This window comes from Carassius carassius, chromosome 34, assembly GCF_963082965.1.
Source record: "Carassius carassius chromosome 34, fCarCar2.1, whole genome shotgun sequence".
NCBI classification, from domain to species: Eukaryota; Metazoa; Chordata; class Actinopteri; order Cypriniformes; family Cyprinidae; genus Carassius; species Carassius carassius.
The window spans coordinates 22,500,974-22,525,816 of record NC_081788.1 but is presented as its reverse complement, the minus strand read 5'-3'; the positions used below and the strand labels follow the sequence as shown (position 1 = coordinate 22,525,816).

Below are 24,843 nucleotides of genomic sequence, written 5' to 3'. Positions count from 1 at the left end.
CATCATAAATACAACTCTTCCCTGTACTGCACTCAGGGATCTTTGCTCTGGGATCCCAGGGGTGCAATTTTCCAGTTCAGAATTTTAAACTAACTAATCGCTTCTTGATCATTGTAAAAACAGAGCGAGCTAGGCTGTGATTTGCTGTGTTTTGTCTGCTGCCTTCATTAGCTGCTGTCTGGGATTCAAAATAGATTGCGGGGCATCAGAGATTGTATCTGAACCTCAGTGTCAAAATATTTGACCAGAGCAACCTTCCTGAGCTCTCCACTCAGCTTTAATCTATAGGGTATGGACGTCGACGAGAAGTCACTTCTCAGTTTTTCAAAGAATTCTGACGTACAAGAGAGCCTTTTACATGGCAGTTGAAAAGCTAGAGAGAGACAGCTTCTTCGAGTGAGAAGGTGAGAAGCTTTGGGCCTTTGCATGAAATAGACAGGCTTCTTCTTTTCCCTTTTTTCCCTTCCCCCGCTCCTGTCAGCTTTGATGAGACGCAATGCAGTGATGTACCGTTTGCCACGGCTACTGTTCTCTAGCCCTGTCAAGCCTGGGTGACTGCCGCTTGACAAAGTGCCACCCCAGATTGTTTATCCTTACTTTTCTTTCCTCTCCTTGCATTTTCACATACACACATGCTCTCTAATCACCTTCTTTCTGACCTATAGCTGCTATGCGCAATACACTGGAAATCCGAGGTTCAATATTTTATTTAATGTATGTCATAGACATATGGACGTTTCGTCAAGTATGGCCACTCTATGGCCCTGTGGCCTTTTAGAATGTACAACTCACTGTACAAACTAGTCTGCTAACAATGTTGAACTACATGCACCAATGTGTCATTTCCACCACATCTCAAACAATCATTCATTCTATGATGGAAATGACATTTTAAACCTTTTGAAATTAAATTGGCCAGCATCTTTTTTCTTGTTGAGGCAAATTTTTTAGTTAACATTTGACATTTCCTTAATACACATTATCAAATATTTTCATGGTATGTGCACAATGTGAGAAAACTACTGCTTGATTGGTAACTGAATAATAATTAATAAAATAATCAATTCAAAAGAGACATATTAAATAAAAAAATACACATATAAAATACACAAAATACTGTACATAAAAGGGCATTTGAAAAATAGCAAAAATAAATAATGAAGTCATGTGATGCTTCATATGTTATGTTTCCCAAAAAGTTGTAATATTATCGTCATATAACAAAAAGAAAACACTAAAAAAATCCTCAAGTTTTAATAAAAATAAATAAGACTAATTTAAATGTATGCATTTAGCAGACACTTATCCTAAGCGACTTGCATTGAAAGTGCATTCAGGCTAACATTTTTTACTTAACGTGTTTCCTGGGAATCAAACCCACAACCTTTTGCACTGCTAACACAATGCTCTACCACCGAGCCACACTAATAAATGCTGTAGAAGTATTTTTCATGCTTAGTTCATGTTAAATAAAGTAGTTAACTGATGTGAACTTTGAACTTTATTGTAAAGTCTTACCAAATAATGTAAGTCCCCATAGTTGAAGAAACAACTTTGTATATGTGATGAATACACAAATGTATAATTTACTGATAAACCACACAAAAAATAAACACATCCCTGTATTCATTGCATAAAATGATTCTAAGAATAATTAATTTCTGTACTCTCTTTGAATAAAAAAAAAAACCAGTGGGCCAGTATTTATCAGCGATTATGTAAACTGTCAGCAGAAACGGCTTTATCACATTCTTCTCAGTGGGGAAAGCATTTCAGAAGTCATTACCGCAAGGATTTTGTTGAGATGCCGAATAAAGCAGATGGCAATGCTGCTAACTTAGCAGAAAGCCTTTGTTTTCAAAGGTTTGAATCGCGCTGAATATCCCCTACTTTAAATGCATACATCCCCAGCCCAGTGTTGCTACTTCAGCAACACCTCGTTCTGTGCTAATAGTGAGGATAAACACATATCCCATAGGGAGTAATGGTGATTTTCTTGTGAGCCAGGAATCATATTGAATGAAAACTTTTAATGGAATACATTAAGAAAGTGTTAACGCTTTTGGCTATCACCACAAAGCAAAATGGAAAAGACTGATTGAGCGGCGGTTCGGAAGGAGAAAAGTATTGTATACTTGTCAGGTTCTCGGGCTCGGTGGATCCTTTTCTGCATGAAAATAAACACAATTGTGTTTATAATGATACAGCAGAAAAGGGACATACTCGGGCATGAACATAAATTGATTGCATTTGTGATTTTTCATATGATTTGGTGGGGGGGGGGGGTGACTGCAGATAATCTTCTGTTCATATTCTTCAAGCAGTAAATAATTACCACACGATTAAAAATGGCTTCTGAGAAACAGTGCCAACCCCCCTTGCCCAAGCCCCCTGCGGTTTAGGCCTCTCCCTGTGTAGCAGAAAAGCAAGCGGCACATGTTATCACTCCCAGCCTGCTTTGTCGCCTGCCATTTTGCTTGATTATTTTCCCCTTCTTGCTCAATCCACAGATGCCATTGTTGGTATTTAATGGCTTGGCACAGGCGGCAGTGCTGCTATCAGTTCGCTCTGTGTTTAACACTTATGTAGCTTGCATCAAAGCTTCTTTGTGCAACTGCTTGTTCAGGTACACAACCCACTCGCACGCCGAGCACCCAACCATCTGTCACGCTGCTGACCCGAACGTGGTGTTCGCTGTCTGCTACCAAGCTTAGCACATGGTTACCTTAGCATCAAGCTGAGCTGACATCGGTATAGAACTGTATATGACTTCTGTCTCTATAATGACCAGAGAGCAGCCCGCTCCACCCACTAGCAAATTAAGAACGGCATGTGATTTAAAAACAGAAAGACATCTTACCATTCCCTCACAGATGTGCTGGAACTCACACCATCATACTGATGAAAAACTGCAGGGAAAAGCAGATGTAGTTGCATGAAAAATTCATTGTGCTGAGGTTTGTAACACCTCAGTGTTAGACTGCTATGAACGTATGAAAAACCTTCATGTCAAACATGCACCGTGTTTATCTGATGCTGTAGAAATAAAACATGAACAGTGTTCTGTGTTTTGTCATTTCATGTTAAAAAAAGCATAAGGCCAAATTAAAACCTAACACATGCAACACAGAATCTAAATGGCAAAATTGTAAAGCGTATTGGGGGAAAAGTCTGATAGAATAGCAAGAATTAACTACCGTAGTGATTGCAGAGAACAATGCACTTCCTCACATAATTCCGTGTCATGATGTGTTCCGCATTCAGCCAGGAGTAAACAAAGTAAATGATAGGTTGTTATTCAGGATAAAACATTCAGACCTCATTTACATTGTTTGACAATGAACTTTCTGTCACCATCCCAAAGCCGCTGATAAAAAATACAGTAAGCACAGGAATAAACCAATCACCTTCTGTTAAGTTTTTTTCCTCCAAAGAAGGAGAAATTTACCCTCGATTGGGTTATAAAAAATGTGCATGGAGAAAACTGACTTTATTATTTCCTTTATCTTTTTTTGCACTCAAATTGGTGCTGGCATTCTTTAAGCAATCATGTACATGAGTTGGAGCCAAGGCCTTGTGCTCAGCCCTTGTGCGCTAACACTTGGTTGATTAAAATTAAGTATAGGCTCCCTTTTAGTGGTTGAGAATGGATTGGAATCACAGGAATTTACTAAATTGCAATTCAAAAAAGTCAACACATGCAATGCATTCTGGGATATTAAGTGATAAAGTATGATGAAGTAAACTAAAAATAGAATTTTTTAGTAAACTAAAAATAGAATTTAAAAAAATATATATTTTTTTTTAGTTAAACACAATTATGTAAATTTCCGTTCTATTTTTTTTTTTACATTCAAATTCAAATGGCAATTCTGCATCCTGTTTGCTATGGTAATTTGAATTTAAAAACTGAATTGAAGTTTCAGTAATTGAATTGGAGAACCAGTTCAAATCTGATTTGCAGCATTTAACAAACTTATCCATTTCCTTAAAAAGTTCCTGTCCTATTGATACCTATGTATAAAAGTGGCTAAAAGGTTAAAAATAAACAAGTATAAAATATTTAGAGCTGTGCTTGAACTGAATGAGTCAGCATTTATCCATGTGATCCAGAATCAAGCTTAAATAGCAACAGATTATCTGAAATACAGCCAATATTTCCATTAATGCTCTTTATAAGTTGTATTGCAAACTATATTGTTCATGTTTTCCTTAGCAATATTACTAGCCCACAAAGTGCTGCTGAGGTTAGTCACAAACATTATCTTGCGGATAGCTTGGCATTAGCCACAGGCTCCATGTAGTTCCAACAGTTCCAAGAGAGCGTGGGATCTCAGCATTCCTTGGGGTGGCTGCCAGTATGTGGGGTCTGACATCGCTTCGTTTGGGGTGTCCCAGATTTACAGGGGCTCCTTTCGTTTCCACATGCACACTCCTCCCAGACATCCCACACACTGCAGGCTACATGCCAACATGCCGCAGGCTTCTGCACACCAGAGTAGGGGAATGGGGGCGGGAGATTCCTGTGTCTTCCAGCTGTCGCCTGCCTGGCACAGCAAAATACAGACAGTTTCAGATGGATTTACAGTATAGGGTTTACTAGGGAGTGAGTTGGTAAAGACATTTGGATGATGATAAAATTGGTTTCGATTGACATTACCAGTATGGCGGCCCTCACGGAATCTGTGCCTCAAAACTCTATAGAGTTTACTTCTCCAGAAAACAGAGCAATCAAAAAAAATTTTATCTAAACCCCTTATAGCTTCAATGTTCTATTGTAACTTTAAATGTAAATCTCAAAAGTTCAACTTTCTTAATTGCAACTTTATATCTCATAATTCCATGATTTCTAATGGCTCATTTGACACTGAAGAGTTAAGTAATGGCTGCTGAAAATTCAGCTTTGTCATCACAGGAATAAATTCAATTTTAAAATACTTTAACATAGAAGTTTTATTTTAAATTGTAACAAAAGTTCACAGTATCATTGTGTTTACTATACTATCAAATAAAGGTAGACTTTTGAGCAAATCTTATCTACCCCAAACGGTTTTCTTAACTGTATATTTCAGAAGAATCAGATTTAGTATCCTATAATGAAACTGTATATCTTATTTTAAACATCTGTCAGTTACTTTTTTTCTTTTTTCACTCTGATGCGGCATCCATGTAATTTTCCATATCTGTAAGTAGTACTAAAAAGTAGTTCAATAGAAGTACAATATTTACTTAGTAAAACACAGTGAAATACACAGCAGGTAGGTACACAAGGAAACAAGCCTTTTGTTTGTGCAAGGTGAGGTAAGCTAATGGTTTTACACAACCTCTTAGTGAAATATGAATCTCTAATGCAAATCCAATCAGAATGATGCTTTTGTCTGGGAGAAAGCACTTAGGCATCCCTTAAATGTTTTATGTACAAAATGGTCGAATTAAGGCTATTAGATGCAACGATAAACAGCATTAAGAATAGAGATTATCTCATTGCACCTTACATTATCTAATTACACTTCAGTCAGATTTGGTCTCTTTGGATGAAAGATCACTAAGCTAATTAAAAAGAAGTCGAAAAGTCGGCCGTACTTGCCATCTTTTGGCATTACACAAGCCATGATGACCTCAGTGAATGCAACTGTGTATTTATATACTATATAAAAAGGAGCAAACATGTCTTTGAGATGTCTTTTACTGCAGAGACATGTCCTCCATCCCAAGATTCTGTAGCAACAAGGGCAAAATGTTAAGCAAGCAGCAGCAGTGATACATTTGTTTTGACAAATTGAAATGGATTTTCGTCCTTCCTTTCTTTTTGCCTTCCACATCCTAAATGTGACTAAATTTAAGTCTGACCAAACAGATTTTCCTGTGTGTAGCCAGAGAGCTTTGTCATATCGAGGTGGGTTAATGTCACATGCTTGTTGAACTGTCATCTTGTGTCTGAACTGCTGTTCTCTCCCAAACGAATGCTAGTTTCAGCTTTCCCACCTGATTCAAGCTTAAGGGAGCTGCATCTGTCGGCACAACATGGCTGCCGGAGGGTTTGGATGTGGCTGGAGGCAGTGTTGTGTTTGCTACGATGTTCATCTCATTTTCAATCAATGGAAGCACTGGGCCTTTAAATTATGTATCAACAATTGATGTAGAGAGAGGGGGAAATTAGCGAGAATCCAGCAAGAAGATTTTTAGCTCACTGCCAAGCTGCAGAGCAGCGAAAATCAGTCAAATATATCTTTCATGTGCAAAGCTTTGATGATAAATGATGTTGAGCACATAGGAATATGTGTGTGTGCCAGTGTGCTATTATAAATGATATGTACAATAAAGTAAAAGCATATATATGTGAGTGTGTGTGTGAGGAAGGACACCCACTGGGCACACACTCATTTTATCATCTCACACACTCTGACTCCTGCTGCTGAGGTAAAAGGCATAATGGTTCAAATACGACTCCTCCAAAGGAGCCTCTCACTCCAAACAACCTCAATTTAACAGAGAGAGAAACATCTCATTCTTCCCATTTAACGCAGCGCGTTCCTCAAGAGCTAAAAGAGACCCAGACAGGGGGCAGCTCATGCATTCCCTTCCTCATCTTCCTCATCCTCGCTATCACTGAGACGGTGATTACGAGAGAAAAGAGGACAGCGGTTTTGGGACCTCGTGACTCCAGTGTAGTGATTCTACAGCTAGTGATACATTTTTCATGCACACACCGAGGGTTCATAAACATGACAAAACACTTATGCTATGTCTCTAGGGAGCAAAAATACAGCTGTGCATATTATGAACTATATTTACTGGATCAAAAATATGCACCACAGTTCTAAAATCAAGCAGCAGGGTGGTCTGTAATACCTGTTATTCGTTAGCATTCCCATTCATCTTAATGGCAGCCACTCATCTGGCGATGGACCCCCTGGAAGTATGTGATTTGTAATCGCCTATCTTTGCTCTTTGTTGGACACATCAAATTTGAGCCAAGCACCTGAGCTGTAAATTTCATATGAATGATCGCTCTGGATCAGCAGCAAATGACAATCCAGACTGGTTGTCAGCACACACCAAGCAACTAACCTAATCTGTGTAGTAAAAGAGAACAGACAGACAAAAATATTAAAAGTAGTATAATAATAATAATAAAATTAAATAAGGACACCTTCTTCTAGGTTTTTTGAAAAGAAAGTTTTACACTGTAACAAGAAAATCTATTTCAAATAAATCTGTTCATTTGAACTTAATAAAGAATTCTGAATAAAATAGATACGTAGATAAATAAATAAATGCAGCCTTGATGAGCATAAGAGGCTTCGGTAACACTTTACAATAAGGTTCATTAGTTAACAGTAATTAACTTTATTATTTAACATTATTATTTAACAACTAAGCATGAACAATACTTCTACAACATTGATCTTACTAATACATTATTAGAATCAAAAGTTGTATTTGTTAACATTAGTTAATGCACTGTGAACTAACATGAACAAACAATGAATAACTGTATTTTCATTAACTAACATTGACAAAGATAAATACTGTAAACAAATGTATTGTTCATTGTTAGTTCATGTTAGTTAATACATTAACTAATGTTAACAAATGACAACTTATGTAAAGTGTTACCGAGATTTCTTTCAAAAACAACAGAACAAAAACTTTGAATGATGTCTAAGGAGAAGAATGCTTTTTGGATCCAGACATTGTCATTACAGCACTTACCAGCAGCAGGTGCTAACTAGGCCATGCTAACCAGCCGAACCTATACTCTTTGGTTTACCCACACACTCACAGAACACACACAACCACAAACAAGCCATGATCAAGCTCTCGTACATCACTGTTACGCTCTAGCTTCAGCCGTGTCCCATCGCAATGAAAAACCCATCAGGAGCCTACACACTAATAGTCATAAGCTGTTTATTTGTGAAAAATATCCTTTTAATTGGTGTTAAGCATTGTCTTTGAAAAAGCCTTCCCGATGTTTCCAAATTTGACTGCACGTCTATCCTGCTGGGGAACAGAAAGTGCTGGAAAAATGTAGATCCACACTCATTAAAAGCTCATTAAAAGCGCAATGCATCATTTCAGTTTCAATTTTAATTGACAATTAAAATATATAAGTTAATGTAACCATTATACTAATTAAACAGCATAGAGGTAATTCTCTTTCCCTGTGCCATTTGATGTTTATTGCATATTTCTAATGGGCTCTGTTAAAATCCTCAATCATTTTTGTTACAAAATCACATTTTATACAGTTTGTATATATCAATCATCTTACTTTCCACCACAGAAATAAGAATATTCTCTCTGATTTCATGAAAATAGCACACTCAGCCCTAAAAGCTAATGACAGAACAGCACAAAATTTAATCATACTTCTATAGATCAAACATGGCATTAAATATTCATAGAATAGGTATGATGCAGGATAGCAGAGCATTGGCTTTGCCATGAAACATTCTCTGTGATTCTCACTTCCCTCAATAATAAATTCATGAGGCAGCCCTGACCATAACCCTCTCCGATACCTACACTGCTGTCCATTGTAGGTTACCCTGGCTGTGCTGAAGAGAATGTGTTTTTGTGCACTTTGTATTCATGTACTGTCTCTGCGCGGGTATATAATCTGGTTGTGTGAACGAATTTTATATTTTGTGTGTAGGTGTGTATACCAGACCAATATATATTTCCAAACATACAGTACAGAGTATATATACTCATGTATAGGTATCATTTTATGCGTCTGTGATATTTAGGGGAAGTACAAGAACACATGGTTTTTCAGAATGACTAGTTGGCTTTACTGAAGCACCATATAATTGGGTCCACCAGACACTTCTTAGGGGCCATACACAGGATGCATCCATGTTCAAAAACAGCTTCAAATAATACAAAATGGAACAGAATACAAGGGGTCTCCAGACACATTTTTGAGTTAAACTATTTTTAACTTGACACATCTTCTTGAAAACACAATGATCATGGCACACAATGCTGAAATACACAGTAACGTCTTGAAACAATGGCCATGGATGCCCAGTTCTTTTATAGACTGACATTTAAAAAATAGCACAGACTAAATGCAGGAACATACAGCCCTTCAAAAGGACATATTTAAGTTATAATATTAATTTTGTTTATATATAAAAGAAAAACTGGTAACACTTTATTTTAAGGTGTCTTTGTTTTACACGTTACATATACTTACTATTATAATAACAATTCATTATCGATAATTACATGCAATTAACCCTAAGCCAAACCCTAATCCTAACCCTAACAATAGTAGTTACTCTGTAGTTAATTAATATTACTCAGTACTTAAATGTATGATTACGCTGTAACAAGGACAACTTAAAATAAAATGAGTTATCGAAAATTTATCTCAGCCAACAGTGTAAACTACAGAAGAAACATACTAATATTGTGCATACTAATATGGTGCATTTAAATATATATATATATATATATATATATATATATATATATATATATATATATATATATATATATATATATAATTAATTAATTTTAAAAATAATTAACAAGGCAGTTACTATTACACTAGATATTTTATGCTCTGAAGATATATACTAAAGTCAGTTTTAAATTGCATTTCTTGTCTAAAACTGTTAAAACAATGCGTAAAATCATAATGAAAGTACAAATTATGAACACTTCAGTTACAAACCCATGAGTATTGAATCACTGAATAAAACATGTCTAAATCAAAACATTTCAAATAGAAATTCACATGAAAGAGTAAACAATAGTTCTTCTAAAAAGTAACAGTAATGCACTCTAATAGATAAATGTGTATCTATTTAAAGATTTTAAAAGATGTAACTTCTCAGAGCAGGTTTCCATGCGGAGTTGAAACTTATAATTCAATCCATTTAAAGAATCACTACTAAAAATACTGAAAACTAGTAAAACCACACAAATCGATTAGTAGTAATCAGTAATAAGTAGTATGCTGATCAGTAGTATACCTGTTTGTCCATAAGCAGGTGCAGCAGCAAGTTGTTTCATGCATGTCTGTAATATTGCATGTTTTCTTTGAGGTTGTGCCTCTGTAGTTGGTTACAGATCACAGATGAGATATGATATATTTAATAGAGATCAATTTAAGGTTCTGTTAATGTGTCTGTTCGCAGGGAAATTAAATTAGCTAAATAATTGCCTTGCCAAAAAGGGCCCTTCGAGACTGTCAAAACAACTCACAGCCTCCTTTCTTTAAAGGAGGATGATATTATTCTTTGTTTTGTCATAGACTACAAAGACTAATAATGAAATTATGCACATAAATTAATAATTAATGAACTCAATAAGGGTTTGTCTTTTCATTTTCTTAAAATATTAAAAATATGACTCAGTTCCACAACAATCGTCGTAACCCAAGTGCACGTAGGTGCTTTTTTCTTAGTAAACAGCCTGGTTCTGGTCCCCCACTGAGATCTCCACTGTTGCACCGGTGTGTGATGGAGAAGAGATGTGTGTATTATACTGGTGGGATAAATCCCTTTGACTGAAGCAGCGGTCTTGGTCTGCCTCACCTTATCCTCAGGCAAGAACTCAAAAGGAGGCAAGAACAACTGCTAGCAATGTTATGGAAATGCCATCAGGCAAAGGGGTATTACACAACACATTGTTTTATGAACCTATTATTGTACACTCAAACATACAATCATGCAAACACACATCCACCCACACGCACCTATACACACAATGAAAATGGCATTCCAGGGCACACCAACGTGGGGCCAAATGCTCTGGGGCACAAAGGGAGGAGAGTGATGAGCACAGCTGAGAGGTTGGTGATAGAGAAAGACAAATGGAGAAGATAGGCAGAGAGAGATCTCAGTGTCTTTATTTCACGGTGTGTTCTCTGAATGTTTCATTATCCAGAGCTGAAGTTCTGCATCACAGTGCTTCGGAAACACACTTAATTTAGATCAACTTTTCCATTTCTATTATCCCACACACACATTTTCTCACTTTTGGAGATTGGCACAGAATGTCCAGAATATTCACAACCACTTAAATACACTGCTGTCCAAAAGTTTAAGGTTGGTAAGATTTGAAAAACTGTTTTCTATTTGAATATAATTAAAAATATAATTTATTACTGTGATGGCAAAGCTGAATTTTCAGCAGCCATTACTCCAGTCTTCAGTTTCACATAATTCTTCAGAAACCATTATAATATGCTAATTTGCTGCTCGAAACATTTCTTATTATCAATGTTTTAAAAAGTTTTGCTACTCTTAATATTTTTGTGAAAAATCAAACTTTTTTCCCCTAATAGGATTCCATAATTAACCATAATTAACAGAAATGTTTTGTAGCATTATAGAATCCTGTACTGTCACTTTTGATCAATTTAAAGCATCCTTGCTGTAAAAAATACTGACCCCAAACATTTAATCGATGTATAGTATAGAATAGTGTATACATAAATATTATTGATATGAAGCACAGTGAATTCACTCAGATAAGCCAAAATCTGCAAACAAAATACTTAAATATGAATTCAAACATATCTAACCAAATTAGGGCTATGCTATAGACACTTACTGTGCAGAATACATGTCAACAGTTGTCTCATTATCTTCTTTTAGCTAAAAATTGTAAATAATGATCTGAGAATGTTGTGACTGTAAACAGTTAATGAATAATCAGCCAAAATAATTGGTTTAAACAGATTTTCTTTAACACAATTCTTTCCCCCAAACTCGCACCATAAGTTGACCCAACTTTGCTGTTTCAAGCTTGTCAGAATGCTGTACTAAACCACTGTCTAGGATCACATTATTTGTATTAGAAGAAACTTAAAAAAAAAAAATCTGTGTCAGGGTTTGAATAGTGCTGTATCGCTGCTTCTAGCTTTTCTTGTTCAGACTGGAGTCCTAATGAATGACGGGGATTTTTTATCTTCCGTAATCCAGAGAGAAAGAGAAGGTGGCGTACCATTTGAAGCGAAGGCAGCGAGAAGTTCTCCATTCGCCCCCTGCGGTATCTGGCGCACTATAGCTTGTGTTTGTTTGGCGCAGGGCATAGCACTCTTTCACATTTGTGATTCACTTTGTGTACACTGTGGACTTAGCGCTGTCTGTTTCCATTAATGAGGATAAGTGCAGCGCTGTTCTCGAGTTTCAAGATCTTTAAAGAACGAAAAGGAAAGGGGGGGTATACCACATACGCTTTTAGCTGCAGGGTTTCGGTTTAAGTCAAATAGCAGATGATGGCTGCCTTGCCTACAGAGGAGCAGCAGATGACTAGAAGAGGTTAAATCGAATAATTCCACCAAAGACTCTTGTCAGAGGTTTCCAGCGGAAGCTTTCGCTTAATGTGTGCTATCAAAACATGAATTCAAACTAGTAACTGCTAGTCAGGTTAATGCTACATATATCATTAAGTGTTAATATCATTTATCTCATAATGTATGTGTAGTTCATGTGATTAATGGTTTAAGTGGTTTTAAAGACTTTTTAAGGTTGGTGAAGAAAAGCGATACACTTTGAAAGGAAGGGTAGTCAGTTTTATGCCTTTCTGCACATTGAATGTTTTAAATTAAAATGTCTTTTCTCTTCCTTCCCTTTCTTTGTTGTAACTACAGGGCAGAGTCTTGGCTATGGTTTTGTCAACTACATTGACCCAAAAGATGCAGAGAAAGCCATCAACACGTTAAACGGACTTAGACTTCAAACCAAAACTATTAAGGTACGTGACCACACTAGCAGAAACTGTAAACTTGAATAAGAATTTGCCATAACAGAAATAAATTATATTTTAAATTCTATTAAAATAGACTTAAATTTAAAATTGTGAAAATATTTCAGAATATTACAGGTTTACTGTATTACTGGTACTTGTGATTGAATATATGTTTGATAAAAATATTTTAAATAATAGGGTGTGAATACATATACACACACTAGAGTATAATACTATAATAATATTTATTGAATAATTAATTTAAAAATATTTATTAATTATATTAATAAAAAATATATGTTAAAAATAGTTTTATAAAAAAATCATTTTAATTACTTATTTTTTAATTATTTAATTTGAATGTGTATGAATTGCATACATTTTAATTAAATTAATGTGAATTAATTAAATTACATGCCAGTTTATTAATTGAATGTAATTGAAAGTTTTTTTTATCACTTTATTTTTGTATGATTACTCTCAGTAAATTAAAAAAAACCAACGACAGCTGTATTGTGGTGCATTTGTATGCACACCTCAGTGTGAACACTGGGATCAGCGTTCAGGTTCATGGTGATAGGTTACTGTCTGCCTGCTGTTTACCAAACACTTTTCAGCCAAAGTAACCCATATTATGCTAATTGCAATAGCAGTCCTCCCCTGGTGCCAGTGCCTCTCGCTCAAGGGCACAGCATTGAGACAGTTCTCTCAGTGCCTCTCCAGTTAACAGGTCACCCGCACCTGGAACTGAACCTATTTAAACATAACAGATAACAGACGTAACAAAGCTACATCTCATTTAGGTGGAAGCGTCCTTCCAGTCACCATTTATCACATCTGTGCCAGTCAATTCGGCGAATGTTTCCTGTCACCGTTTGTGCTAGTGGAGCTGCAGTGATTAGTACATGTGGGCTACACTGGCTCGTGCTGGGCTGAGGAGCGGCAGCACAAAGAGAGAGGAGGGCAAATCTGACTCATTGAGATGCAGAAGGAAACAGGAAAGCAACTGAAGGAAGAAATGGGAAAAATAGTGTAATTGATATGCAAATGTCAAATCATGAAGTCACATAAAAAGAGGGAAATAGCATGTATAATGAAATAATGTGGACATGCTAAATAGATGCTTAAAATGTGCCTGGTTTTCGCTGTGGAAATTTTGATCTATTATATCATGCTCTGCTATATTTGATTCCATTCTGTTCGGTTCAGACACACTGGTATTTTGTCATATTTTGTTCTATTATGTTTCAATTTTCAATTTAAATTCATTTGGATATGTTTTATTCTGATCTAATTTCATATTATTCTTATTTGCCTTTTTTGTTATTCTGATGTTCTATTTGATTCTATTTTATTGTCATTTTCTTCTATTTGCTTCTGATGTGCCATTTTATATTCCATTCTATTTGGTTTTGTTATATTTTATTAATGTTCTGTTTTATTCCATTTTATTCTCTTTTGTCATTGTACTATCATTCAGTATTCTGATCTGTCATGTTGTTTTATATTCTATTTTATTCCATTGTATTCAGTTTTGTTTTATATCAATGTTCGGTTTTATTCCATCTCTATAGTCATTCTATTATTTTCAGTTTTCTGATCTGTCACTTTCTATTCTATTCTGTTTTATGCTTTAGCAATTCTATTTTATTCCATCTCTATTGTAATTATATTCTGTTCAGTATTCTGATCTATCGTTTTCTCCTTTTCATTTCTGTTTTATTATATTTTATTCTCTACTGACATTCTATTCTGTTCATTATTCTATTTTGTCATTTTCCATTCTATTCTATTCGTTCGATTCTGATCTGGTCTGATTTCCTCTATTCTTTTCTATTTTACAAATTTCTGTTCTATCATTAAATTAAATCATGCAATGAAATAGATCCGTTCCATTTTTCTCAGCAGCATTTGTGGTAAATTTAGAAGCAGCTGGTTTTAACAGTAAATTCTGACTGCTGCTCAAGGCATAATCTGGCTGTGTGTGTGTGTGTGTGTGTGTGTGTGTGTGTGTGTTTTAATCTGTCCTATAATCCCAGACATCTCACTTACATCCACCCTAATCTAATCAGATTGGATTTTGCCGCTTGTGAAAACATGGCTCAGTGTGCGCGGCTCAGTACCTCTTAACATAACAGCAAAAGAACACATGTGTTTGTGTGTGGGAGCAAGAGAAAGAAAAAAAGAGAGACACGAGAAAGAAAAGACTTGTCAGGGCTATTTTTGAAAGAGGACAGCACAATGCTCATAAACATGGGTGTTTTCCAGAGTGGCAGCGTGTATGTGTTGGCCGACAGTGTTTCTAGTACTGGTTTCAACATCAGCTAAGAATCCATCAGAGACAGAATGACTCACTCTGTGTGTATTTGCCGATCATCACAGCTTCCTGCCACACGGCACTTCTCTAAGTGACAAAACACACTTCCAGGGAGGCAGCGATACACATACATAAACACACTGTTATAACACTACACTTATCGGCCAAACACACCTCAGGCTTTTGGTCCCATCCCAGGGCCATCCATATGACTTCTAAGCTGGTCCTTTTTACCATAGCACCCCTTTATTATAGCACAATCCTGAAAAAAAAATCTGTAGTTCATGGCTACTATGTACTGTGAATCAGTCAAAAACTCCCAAGTTATCCGTTTGAATCACTCTAACAAACCATTTATTCAATCCATCACAGCATTTACTGAATTAACATCTGACTTATCATTCAGCTGTCATTCATCTCTGACTCAAAATAAACCAACATGTTATGTGAACCACTTTAGGAAATGAGAATTGTGAGACTTAAGTATAATTACTTATTTTTGACACTTCACATTCACAATTTTATATTGATGTTGCAACCATTTTATGAGAGCATTAAGAATTTTGGATTAATGTAAATATATATATATATTTAAAATATAAATGAATGCATAGTAGTATTATTAATTATAATACATTAAAATAATACTGGTATTGGTATTGGTATTATGGTCATGGTATTATGTTTTCAAATCTGAAATACTTAAGTGAGCACACAGCAGTTTGGCCCAAGGGCACAATTAAGTGTAACACAAATTTTCATGCTGTCTGTTGGGGAGTTGTCATAACCTGCAGGAATGATGCTGCTGAGCCTACTTCTTCTAACCATGTTCAATTTCATTCTCTGCCACACATTTCGACAAAGCAGACTTATAGGTAATGAAGCAAGATGACTTAGCGTGCCTACACAAACAAAACGCATGGTACTGTGCACTGTGAGGTTCACACGCACATCTCATGCATGATTGATTTTTTGCTTGCGCACACACACACATGAATTCAGGAATCGAAACAACCAAAGATGCTCCCGTTTCACACACTGTCTAAACCTATTGCAAAGCGACAAGCAAATTGTTTGTCCACAATGAAAGCAAAAATGCTATGTGGAGAAGAATTTTGGAGCAATTTTGCACTAGACAGAAGCTATCAAGTGTTTCCAGTGGTCACCGTTTTAGAGTTGGGGGTTTAAAAAATGAGATACAATATCAAGCCAGTTTTACGGTTTCATCTTTGGAAATGTCAAAACTGAAATATCATCAATTTAACATCAAGACAAAAAAATAAAGATCAAGATACTGTCAATAGTGCATATATTAGATGTTCCTCTACATAATTGTCACTCTCCTGAAATCACCTTAATTTGATTGACATTTGTTGCTTAGTTCATGAGTCACATTTTATGCAAAATTATTATTCTTAAACCAACCAGAATACACATTCAAATGTAAATCTGCTTTAGTGGGTTTGATGCTTGAAGATTTAGCCCCACATGTTCTCTGATTTCTCCACCTACTTATTACTGTCTGTGTTCTACGTATAGATCTTTTAGATTTTTTTTCTTACCTTTATGAAACAGAAACTAACAGTTTGACAAATCAGAAATTATATACTTTTAATGTCATTTAATGTTTAAGTCATACATATTTTTAGCTGACTATGCTTGGTTGAGTGGGTTGAAAGTCTTTGGGCCCTGAGCAGTGAAATACAGAAATAGCAACCAAGTGACATTCAAAATGTGCTGTTGATTCTTGTGGCCGCAGCTGGAAAGGACAAAAACTGTGATTTACACGGAAGAGCTTTGATTGCTTATCGTTTCATCACGCCATGCCTGGTCGGGACACGTTGTCATTCCATTCCATGTCCTTTGTTAATTATCTAGATCTTTTTATCTTCATATTTTCTCTCTTCATCCATCCGTCTATCTCAGCGTGGGTTAGAGAAGCCAGTGTCTTTATCTCTTTAGTGTGATCTTTCTTTTACACCTCTCACGCTCTTGGCCCTCCTTTCTCTTGCACTCCATGAAACCTCTTATTCAGACCAGCACCAGCCCTCTCAAAAGATGCTCTCCTGCTGTAATCCAGCAGAAAAGAGATGAAATCCTCGGTCTTATAACTTCTAATAAGTGTGTTCCAAGGTCATCCTTCTCATAAAGCCTCCATAGTAACCCCACCCCCCATTGAGCCGGGATGAAGACAGACCATCTAATAGCAACAGACAGCTGCGTCTAAGAGTAGATGAGCGAGAGAAAGAGGAAAAAAGATGGAGAGGGTAATTATCCGAAGTGCAGTTCTATGTTCTTTTCAGCCAAGCAAGAAAAACTGCGTTTATGAGGGCCCTCCTGCTGAAATAAGCTGATGATATATATGTTCACAAGAGGCTGTTTAGACGAGAAAAAGGAAGTGAGAAAAGACGTCTGTGGCATTTTATATTCTTTCGCAAAATGCCAGTGTCAGATTCAGGGTCTCTCAAGCACATGAGCTAATGCAGGAAGTCCATGAAAACAGATCAACAAGGCTGCATCTCATCAGCGGAAAAATAAAAAAGAATGAGAGTGAGAGTTTCACTCCAGTCACAACTTCCACATGCTTATCATTTAGTTACACACACACACACACACACACACACACACTTCTCCACGACACTTCTCCGTTTCTCAGCAAAACTCCGGCTTTGCCTTCCTGTCGAGGTGTGATGGGAGAAATCCCACTGAGGGCGTGAAGAGCATAGCCCTGTGCTGTGAGTTATGTGTACAGACACACACACACACACACACTGCTCACAGCAGACAGGGTGTTGATAGATCTGACATCTGGAACTGCTTGACAGGGCAAGGAAAAAGCAAACAGAAAATAAGGGAGGAGAGAAAAAGAGAGGAGAGGAGCGGAGCAGAGCCTGCCAGGGTTCCATGCCTTTTGCCTTCTTCATTTAAATGGATTTGAGGAGATTACGGCGGCGTGTTTAGCATGTTTAGCTCAGCATTTGTAGCTGTGTAACAGCCTGTGATGGCCCTGCTGCCCAAATGTCAGAACTAATGAAAATGAGATGGAAAGGCTGCTTCAACCATTAATGGGAACAGATTAAATTGATGTAAGCATTAAAGAGCAGCGAGATGGAAACATCTTCCCATCTTGAATTAAAACTGAAATGCTGTAGTGGGAGAGAGCGAGACAAAAAACATGGAATCAACAAGAAAATTCTGTATTCACCCACATGTTGATTCAAACCCAAAAGGAGTGGAACACAAAAGGAGACATTTTGAAAAGAGTACTGGCCATTCTTTTTAGTACATATACAATGAATTGGGATTGGAGCTTTTGCAGCTTCAAAAAGAACACTAAAGCATCATAAAAGTATACATATGACTAATGCTATACATATGCTATACTTATACATATGCTATATATTTAAGTATTTAATTATTAATAAAAATAAAATGTTCTTTATTATTATTATTATTATTATTCACATTATAAAAATTCAAGTAAAAAAGAAACAATATTACTGCAATAATACTAGAATATTGTAAAATTAATGTACTTAATGATTATGACCATTTTATTTTATAGAACAACAAAATTACAATACTAATATTTTTATTTTTATTACTTTGCTTTCTGCATACTTTAGGTTGCAAAATATGGAAATCTGCATCAATACGGAAGAATCACATTCTTCTAAAGACATACAACAACTTTGTGTCATTAATAAATAGGAATTTAAGTCATTATTTACTGAAAATTCTGATGAACTTTTATAAGATTTCACAAGAGAAGTAGCGAAAATTAGATGATGAGCAAATTATTCTTTTTTAAGTTAGATCTTTTAAATGAATCAATTGATCAGTTAACAAAGACCAAAAAAATCAGATTCCCAAGTCCAGCACTAGATGAGTCAGTCACAGCAGTTAATAGAGTGGAGGGAAGGAATATTAGTGAATAATGACTTCATTTGTGTTCTATTCATCACATGAAACTTTTTAATGAAATATTTTTAATGAAAGTATTCATGTGAAAAGAAAATAATATTTCTGAAAGCAGTCATTTGGACTATGATATTCTTTGGAACAGAGAAAAGTCTCATGGGTATGAAAAGACATTGATATAATCATTTTAAATTTTTGGGTTGAACTATCCTTTTGAAAACAATTCTCATTTAAGAAAATCCAGGATGAACCATAGCACTAAAGTTTCCCACAAGGATTACTTAAAAAAAATTGTGTAAAGTTCAGTGATATTATGGTATTAAATTTGCCAATGACTCTCAGATTTGATTGAGAATGGGTGCAATGGGTGAAAATTGCAACGTGTGTAAGAAAAGAAAGAGACTGGTATTGGAAGTTGAAAATAAGTACAGTGTGTTTTAGAGTGTGATAGACACTGTCCAAGGTTCTGCAGAGTTTGACACGTCGAGAGAGGTTGAAAACGTGCTGTGTGAGCAGAGCGTTAGATGGAGGGAATATGGTGGAATGAGCGCTGTCCAAGGTGCTGGTAAGCACAGGGTGCTGAAATCAGAGTGTGTGGGGAATGTGAGAGTGAGAGAGCTATAGATGGCTTGGCTCTCACTCTAGGCACAAACAGAAGGTTCCAACGTGTTATTCAGCACAGATGACAGCCAGCCTTCTCTCTCACACACTCACACACAAGCTTTTCCATCATGTGTATTTTCTGAAAACAAATGAGCCTTTATCATTTAGTGCTGTGTGTTTTAAGTGAGGTTTATGAACCTTATTCTAAAAAAATGTCAATTTGTGCAACTGTAGAAAAGAAACTAAAACAGTCCAATTATGTGTAATTAAATCATTTCTTGAATATTGTTTGAATTCCCTGCCAATACTTGTATTGACATATAACATGGTCAGACATGTGGTTACTGTACTATTGATGCATTGAATAATTTATTTCTAAACCTAACTAGGAAAGTATTTAATAGAAAATTTAGTAATGGTGAAAAAAAAAAATTCATGACACCAACTGCATTTATTAATTGAAGTTAAAGGGTTAGTTCACCCAGATAGCAAAATTATGTAATTAATAACTTACCCTCATGTTGTTCCAAACCCGTAAGACCTCCGTTTATCTTTGGCACACAGTTTAAGATATTTTAGATTTAGTCCGAGAGCTCTCAGTCCCTCCATTGTAACTGTGTGTACGGTATACTGTCCATGTCCAGAAAGTTAAGAAAAACATAATCAAAGTAGTCCATGTGACATCAGGGGGTCAGTTAGAATTTTTTGAAGCATTGAAAATACATTTTGGTCCAAAAATAGCAAAAACGAAGACTTTATTCAGCATTGTCTTCGTTTCCGTGTCTGTTGTGTGAGAGATTTCAAAACAAAGCAGTCTGGATATCCGGTTTGTGAACGAATCATTCAGTTCACCAAATCGAACTGAATCGTTTTAAACGGTTCACATCTCTAATACGCATTAATCCACAAATGACTTAAGCTGTTAACTTTTTTAATGTGGCTGACACTCCCTCTGAGTTCAAACAAACCAATATCCCGGAGTAATTCATGTACTCAAACAGTACACTGACTGAACTGCTGTGAAGAGAGAACTGAAGATGAACACCGAGCCGAGCCAGATGACGAACAAAAGACTGACTCGTTCACGAATCAAGAACCGGATGCATTGGTTTTCGGATCACCAGTAGTTCTTTCGGACAGATCGATTCAATAAACCGGTTGAAGAAAACGGTTCACCGGTTCTTTTGCGCTCGACGTAATGGCGTCATTTGCGATGATTGCCCTTGATTCAAGCCTTCGGTTTACTCGCGCTCATAACACTAGCACAGAATCAGTTCAGAATCACTCACCAAAAGAATCAGTTCGGTTCAGACGCTCTGTGTGTCAGTCCGCTTCACGCTGAATCACACATGCGCAGTATCATCAGCTCCTCGATTCTTCTTATCTGGCTTGGCTCAGTGTTCATCTGTTTGAGTACATGAATTACTCCGGGATATTGGTCTGTTTGAACTCAGAGGGAGTGTCAGCCACATTAAAAAAGTTAACAGCTTAAGTCATTTGTGAATTAATGGTACTAGAGATGCAAACCGTTTAAAACGATTCAGTTCGATATGTTGAACTGAATGATTCGTTCGCGAACTGGATATCCAGACTGCTTTGTTTTGAACTCTCTCACACAACAGACACGGAAGAGAAGACGAGGCTGAATAAAGTCGTCGTTTTTGCTATTTTTGGACCAAAATGTAATTTCGATGCTTCAAAAAATTCTAACTGACCCTCTGATGTCACATGGACTTCTTTGATGATGTTTTTCTTACCTTTCTGGACATGGACAGTATACCGTTCACACAGCTTCAATGAAGGGACTGAGAGCTCTTGGACTAAATCTAAAATATCTTAAACTGTGTTCCAAAGATAAACGGAGGTCTAATGGGTTTGAAACAACATGAGGGTAAGTTATTAATTACATAATTTTGGGTGAACTAACCCTTTAATGTTTATATTATTTATATATATATATATATATATATATATATATATATATATATATATATATATATATATATATTTGTTAATACTTTAAAATAAGGTAATACTGCAAAAAAAACGAAATCATGATACTATCTGCATATTTTCAGTTAATGTATATTTAAGAATTGTTTGCAATAATGAATAATATAAACGTATAGACGCGCATACTCCAAACATTATTCAATGTTATTTTAAAACAATTTATAAATGTATATAAAGTATATTATAAATATGAAAAAAAATATTTTAAATAAAATATAAAAAAGTTAATCTAGAATAATAAAGCCTGTAAGATATATACCATTTAATTTCTACTTCATTTCTAGATTTAATTAATATTTTATACAAATAAATGACTCATCACTTCCCAACAATTTTAAGTGTTTCTGTTTTTCATTACTTTTGGAGACTTTTCAGAATAGACTGCGATTATGCCTGTAGTTCAAGGGGTTCATGAACTTCAACCATTGTATTATGAATACCCAGATTCTTGGATACATTGTTTCTCTTCAGAAACTGGGTTAGAGGTGGTGTTAATATTGAATATTGAATTTACATTTTCATTCCTCCTTTGAGACAATTTGCAAAGCTTTAGATGTCGTGTATATCCCTTATCTGTGAATGAGCATGGATCACAGAGAATCCCTCGCAGCAAATTGTTCCTTTTCAAAATATTAATTCAAGGGAATTTTTCATTGTTCTAAAGTGGAGGATTTGGGGGCAAATCTTTAGCTGCTCCAGGTCAGTGCAAGACTACAAACCACCAGCACAGTGTGAGACAGAACAGGTGCGCAGACGACCTATGGCATCTGAATACAGCATATGCTTGCATGCCAATGCAAGATGTGTAGGTTTTTAATCGCCTGAACAAATATCCTACAAAAGTCAAAATTAAATTAAATGCTTAACCAGCACATGTGGATGTGGAGTTCAGAACAGTTTCCAACATTTTTATATCAAATCCTACCACTATAGTTTTATAATTGCAACAAATGCTCAATGTGCTTGTGTGTTTTTTGTCTTACAGGTTTCATATGCACGGCCCAGTTCAGCTTCTATCCGTGACGCTAATCTGTACGTGAGTGGGCTACCCAAGACCATGACCCAGAAGGAGCTGGAACAGCTCTTCTCTCAGTACGGACGGATAATCACCTCCCGCATTCTCGTCGACCAGGTCACAGGTATCAGTGGGACCGCTTTTCTCTCACCCTGTAGCATGCAAACAAACGAACAAATTAATTAACTTAGCATAAAATACTCACACAAATTCAAAATCTATTCAAAGATTTTACTTTATTGTAGTCTCTTAAATATACATTGTACATGTATATACAGTACAGTTAAAGCCAAATCATAAGGAATTCTGCAACCCTTTGTTGGCTCCAAATCCAGACTAGTTGGAGGAAGCCATGCTAAAATGGAATTATCTAGTCTGATTTTGCAATTTTTTCATACACTACATTTAAAAATATGAATTGTTGCTTTAGTCAGACTGAAATCGAGCTTGTGTATGCAAATACACTTAATGTGTACTAATGCAAGGTTTCTGCAGGTTTTATGGAGATAAATGTAAGACTTTTTAAGACCTTATTGCCTTGTTTGCCAGTGCAAATTACTGAAGATTCTTAAATCAATATACATTTAATATAAAAATACAAATAAGGTTTAGGCCTTAATTTGTTTAAGGGTGACTTTTAAAGACTTTTTAAAGACCCACAAAAACCCTGTATTAGACACACAGAAATACACTCAAGCTCAACCATGTAGTCATCTTGTGTGTAAATGTATGTTGTTATTTGTTTGCATTTAATCATGAACATGCATTCCAAATGTACAAATTATCAAACAGCAGAACCAGGTTCATGACATGGAAAGACTGATGAGTCTATTTTAAAGCATCCAGCCCTGGCCTATCTTTACTCCAACATCATGAATAAATCAACCAGGATATAAATGGTCATGGAGCTGAATTTCTTACACATTCAATATTTTTTTTACAACTGCATAATTCATAATGGCACTCACCATGCAAACAATATCGCATAAGCCACAGGAAAATGTACTCCACATTCTAGTGGTGTCGAACCCTTTCTGAAGAACTGCTGAGGAATGCTGCATGGTCCCATGCACACATACACACACGGCCTGGGGCCTTCCTCCCTTGACATGGTCCTTCCTCTGGCCTTACAAAGGCTTCCCGGGAGAAAAGGGTCTGAAGGGAGCATAATGATTCATTAAACCTGAGTGTCTAGTGATTAAGAATCAAGGAGTGTTTTCTTTTTGAAGCTACTAATCGGAGGGCTGTGTTAAAATACATGGAGCAAATATTACAACTCTTCTGTGGAGCCCTAAAAGCCAAACAAGGATTTGTGTCTGTCAAAAAAAAAAAAAAAAAAGAGTTGAACTCAAAGAGGGATTAGACGTGTTACTCAAAACCAGTTAATAGTTTAATTAAATCTAAAATGAATGTTGACAAATCAGATTACTGTAAGTCACCAGTCATATGGACCATCCATATGCTGACAGGATATGATTATTGCAAATTCACTGTAAGCCATTTGTGGTACATACAACAACATTTGCCTCATATCTGAATTCTGATGTCATTAGCAAAACAGAAAATAGTGATTTCGTACAGGCGCATTTATGGATAAGGAATGATTCTTATGAGGCGGTTCTTTCAACAGAATCAAAATTAATCACAGCATCTACTCTTGAACTAAGTCACTGTTACTGAATTTCTGAATCAATTGGTTACTCACTGAAACACATTAGTTTGACATTCCACATTTAGCATAAAGGATTAGGTTTTTTCACCAAAAATACTGCAACAATTGTCAATGGAATTAGGAAATTATAATTTAATTAATCAGAAACTCAACCAAAATTAATTTACATCCCCTTCAGTAATGTGTGAATCGTTTATTGGGGAAACATGACTAAATTACAGGGATCTGAAAAGCTTTTGAGCATATGACTGAACCCACAGCATGAGTACTTAAACCTAGCATGTAACCTAAATGAAGTATGATAGGTTTGGCCCTTTGATCAATAGCCTTGCCTAGCAGTCAATGCATGTCCCATCAATGAGAGCAAATACAACTGATCCATTGCGCTGGCTGAAGTGAAAAACGACTGAGCTCCCATGAGCTACTTGTAGAAATCCCTCTTTTAAAATGCTACACTCTTTCTCCTCTTCTGCCACCATTTCTTTTATCGTTCATTGATATTTTCCAATGACTTGAATTCCTATACACTGTGAACGCACTGTCAGGAATGGTTTGAAACACGTCAAAATGTATTTGAGGCAACGT

The 24,843-nt window shown here is 36.0% G+C and overlaps 1 protein-coding gene across 2 annotated transcripts in view; it reads left to right on the top strand.

Moving 5' to 3' along the window:
* Positions 1-24,843, top strand: part of LOC132114761 (ELAV-like protein 4) — a 78,362-nt gene that overhangs the window by 39,487 nt on the left and 14,032 nt on the right. For both annotated transcript variants that reach the window (XM_059523077.1, XM_059523076.1), the window contains exons 5-6: positions 12,620-12,723; positions 22,557-22,710. In XM_059523077.1, coding sequence (XP_059379060.1) covers positions 12,620-12,723; positions 22,557-22,710 — 258 coding nt within the window. The remainder of the gene's footprint in view (positions 1-12,619; positions 12,724-22,556; positions 22,711-24,843) is intronic.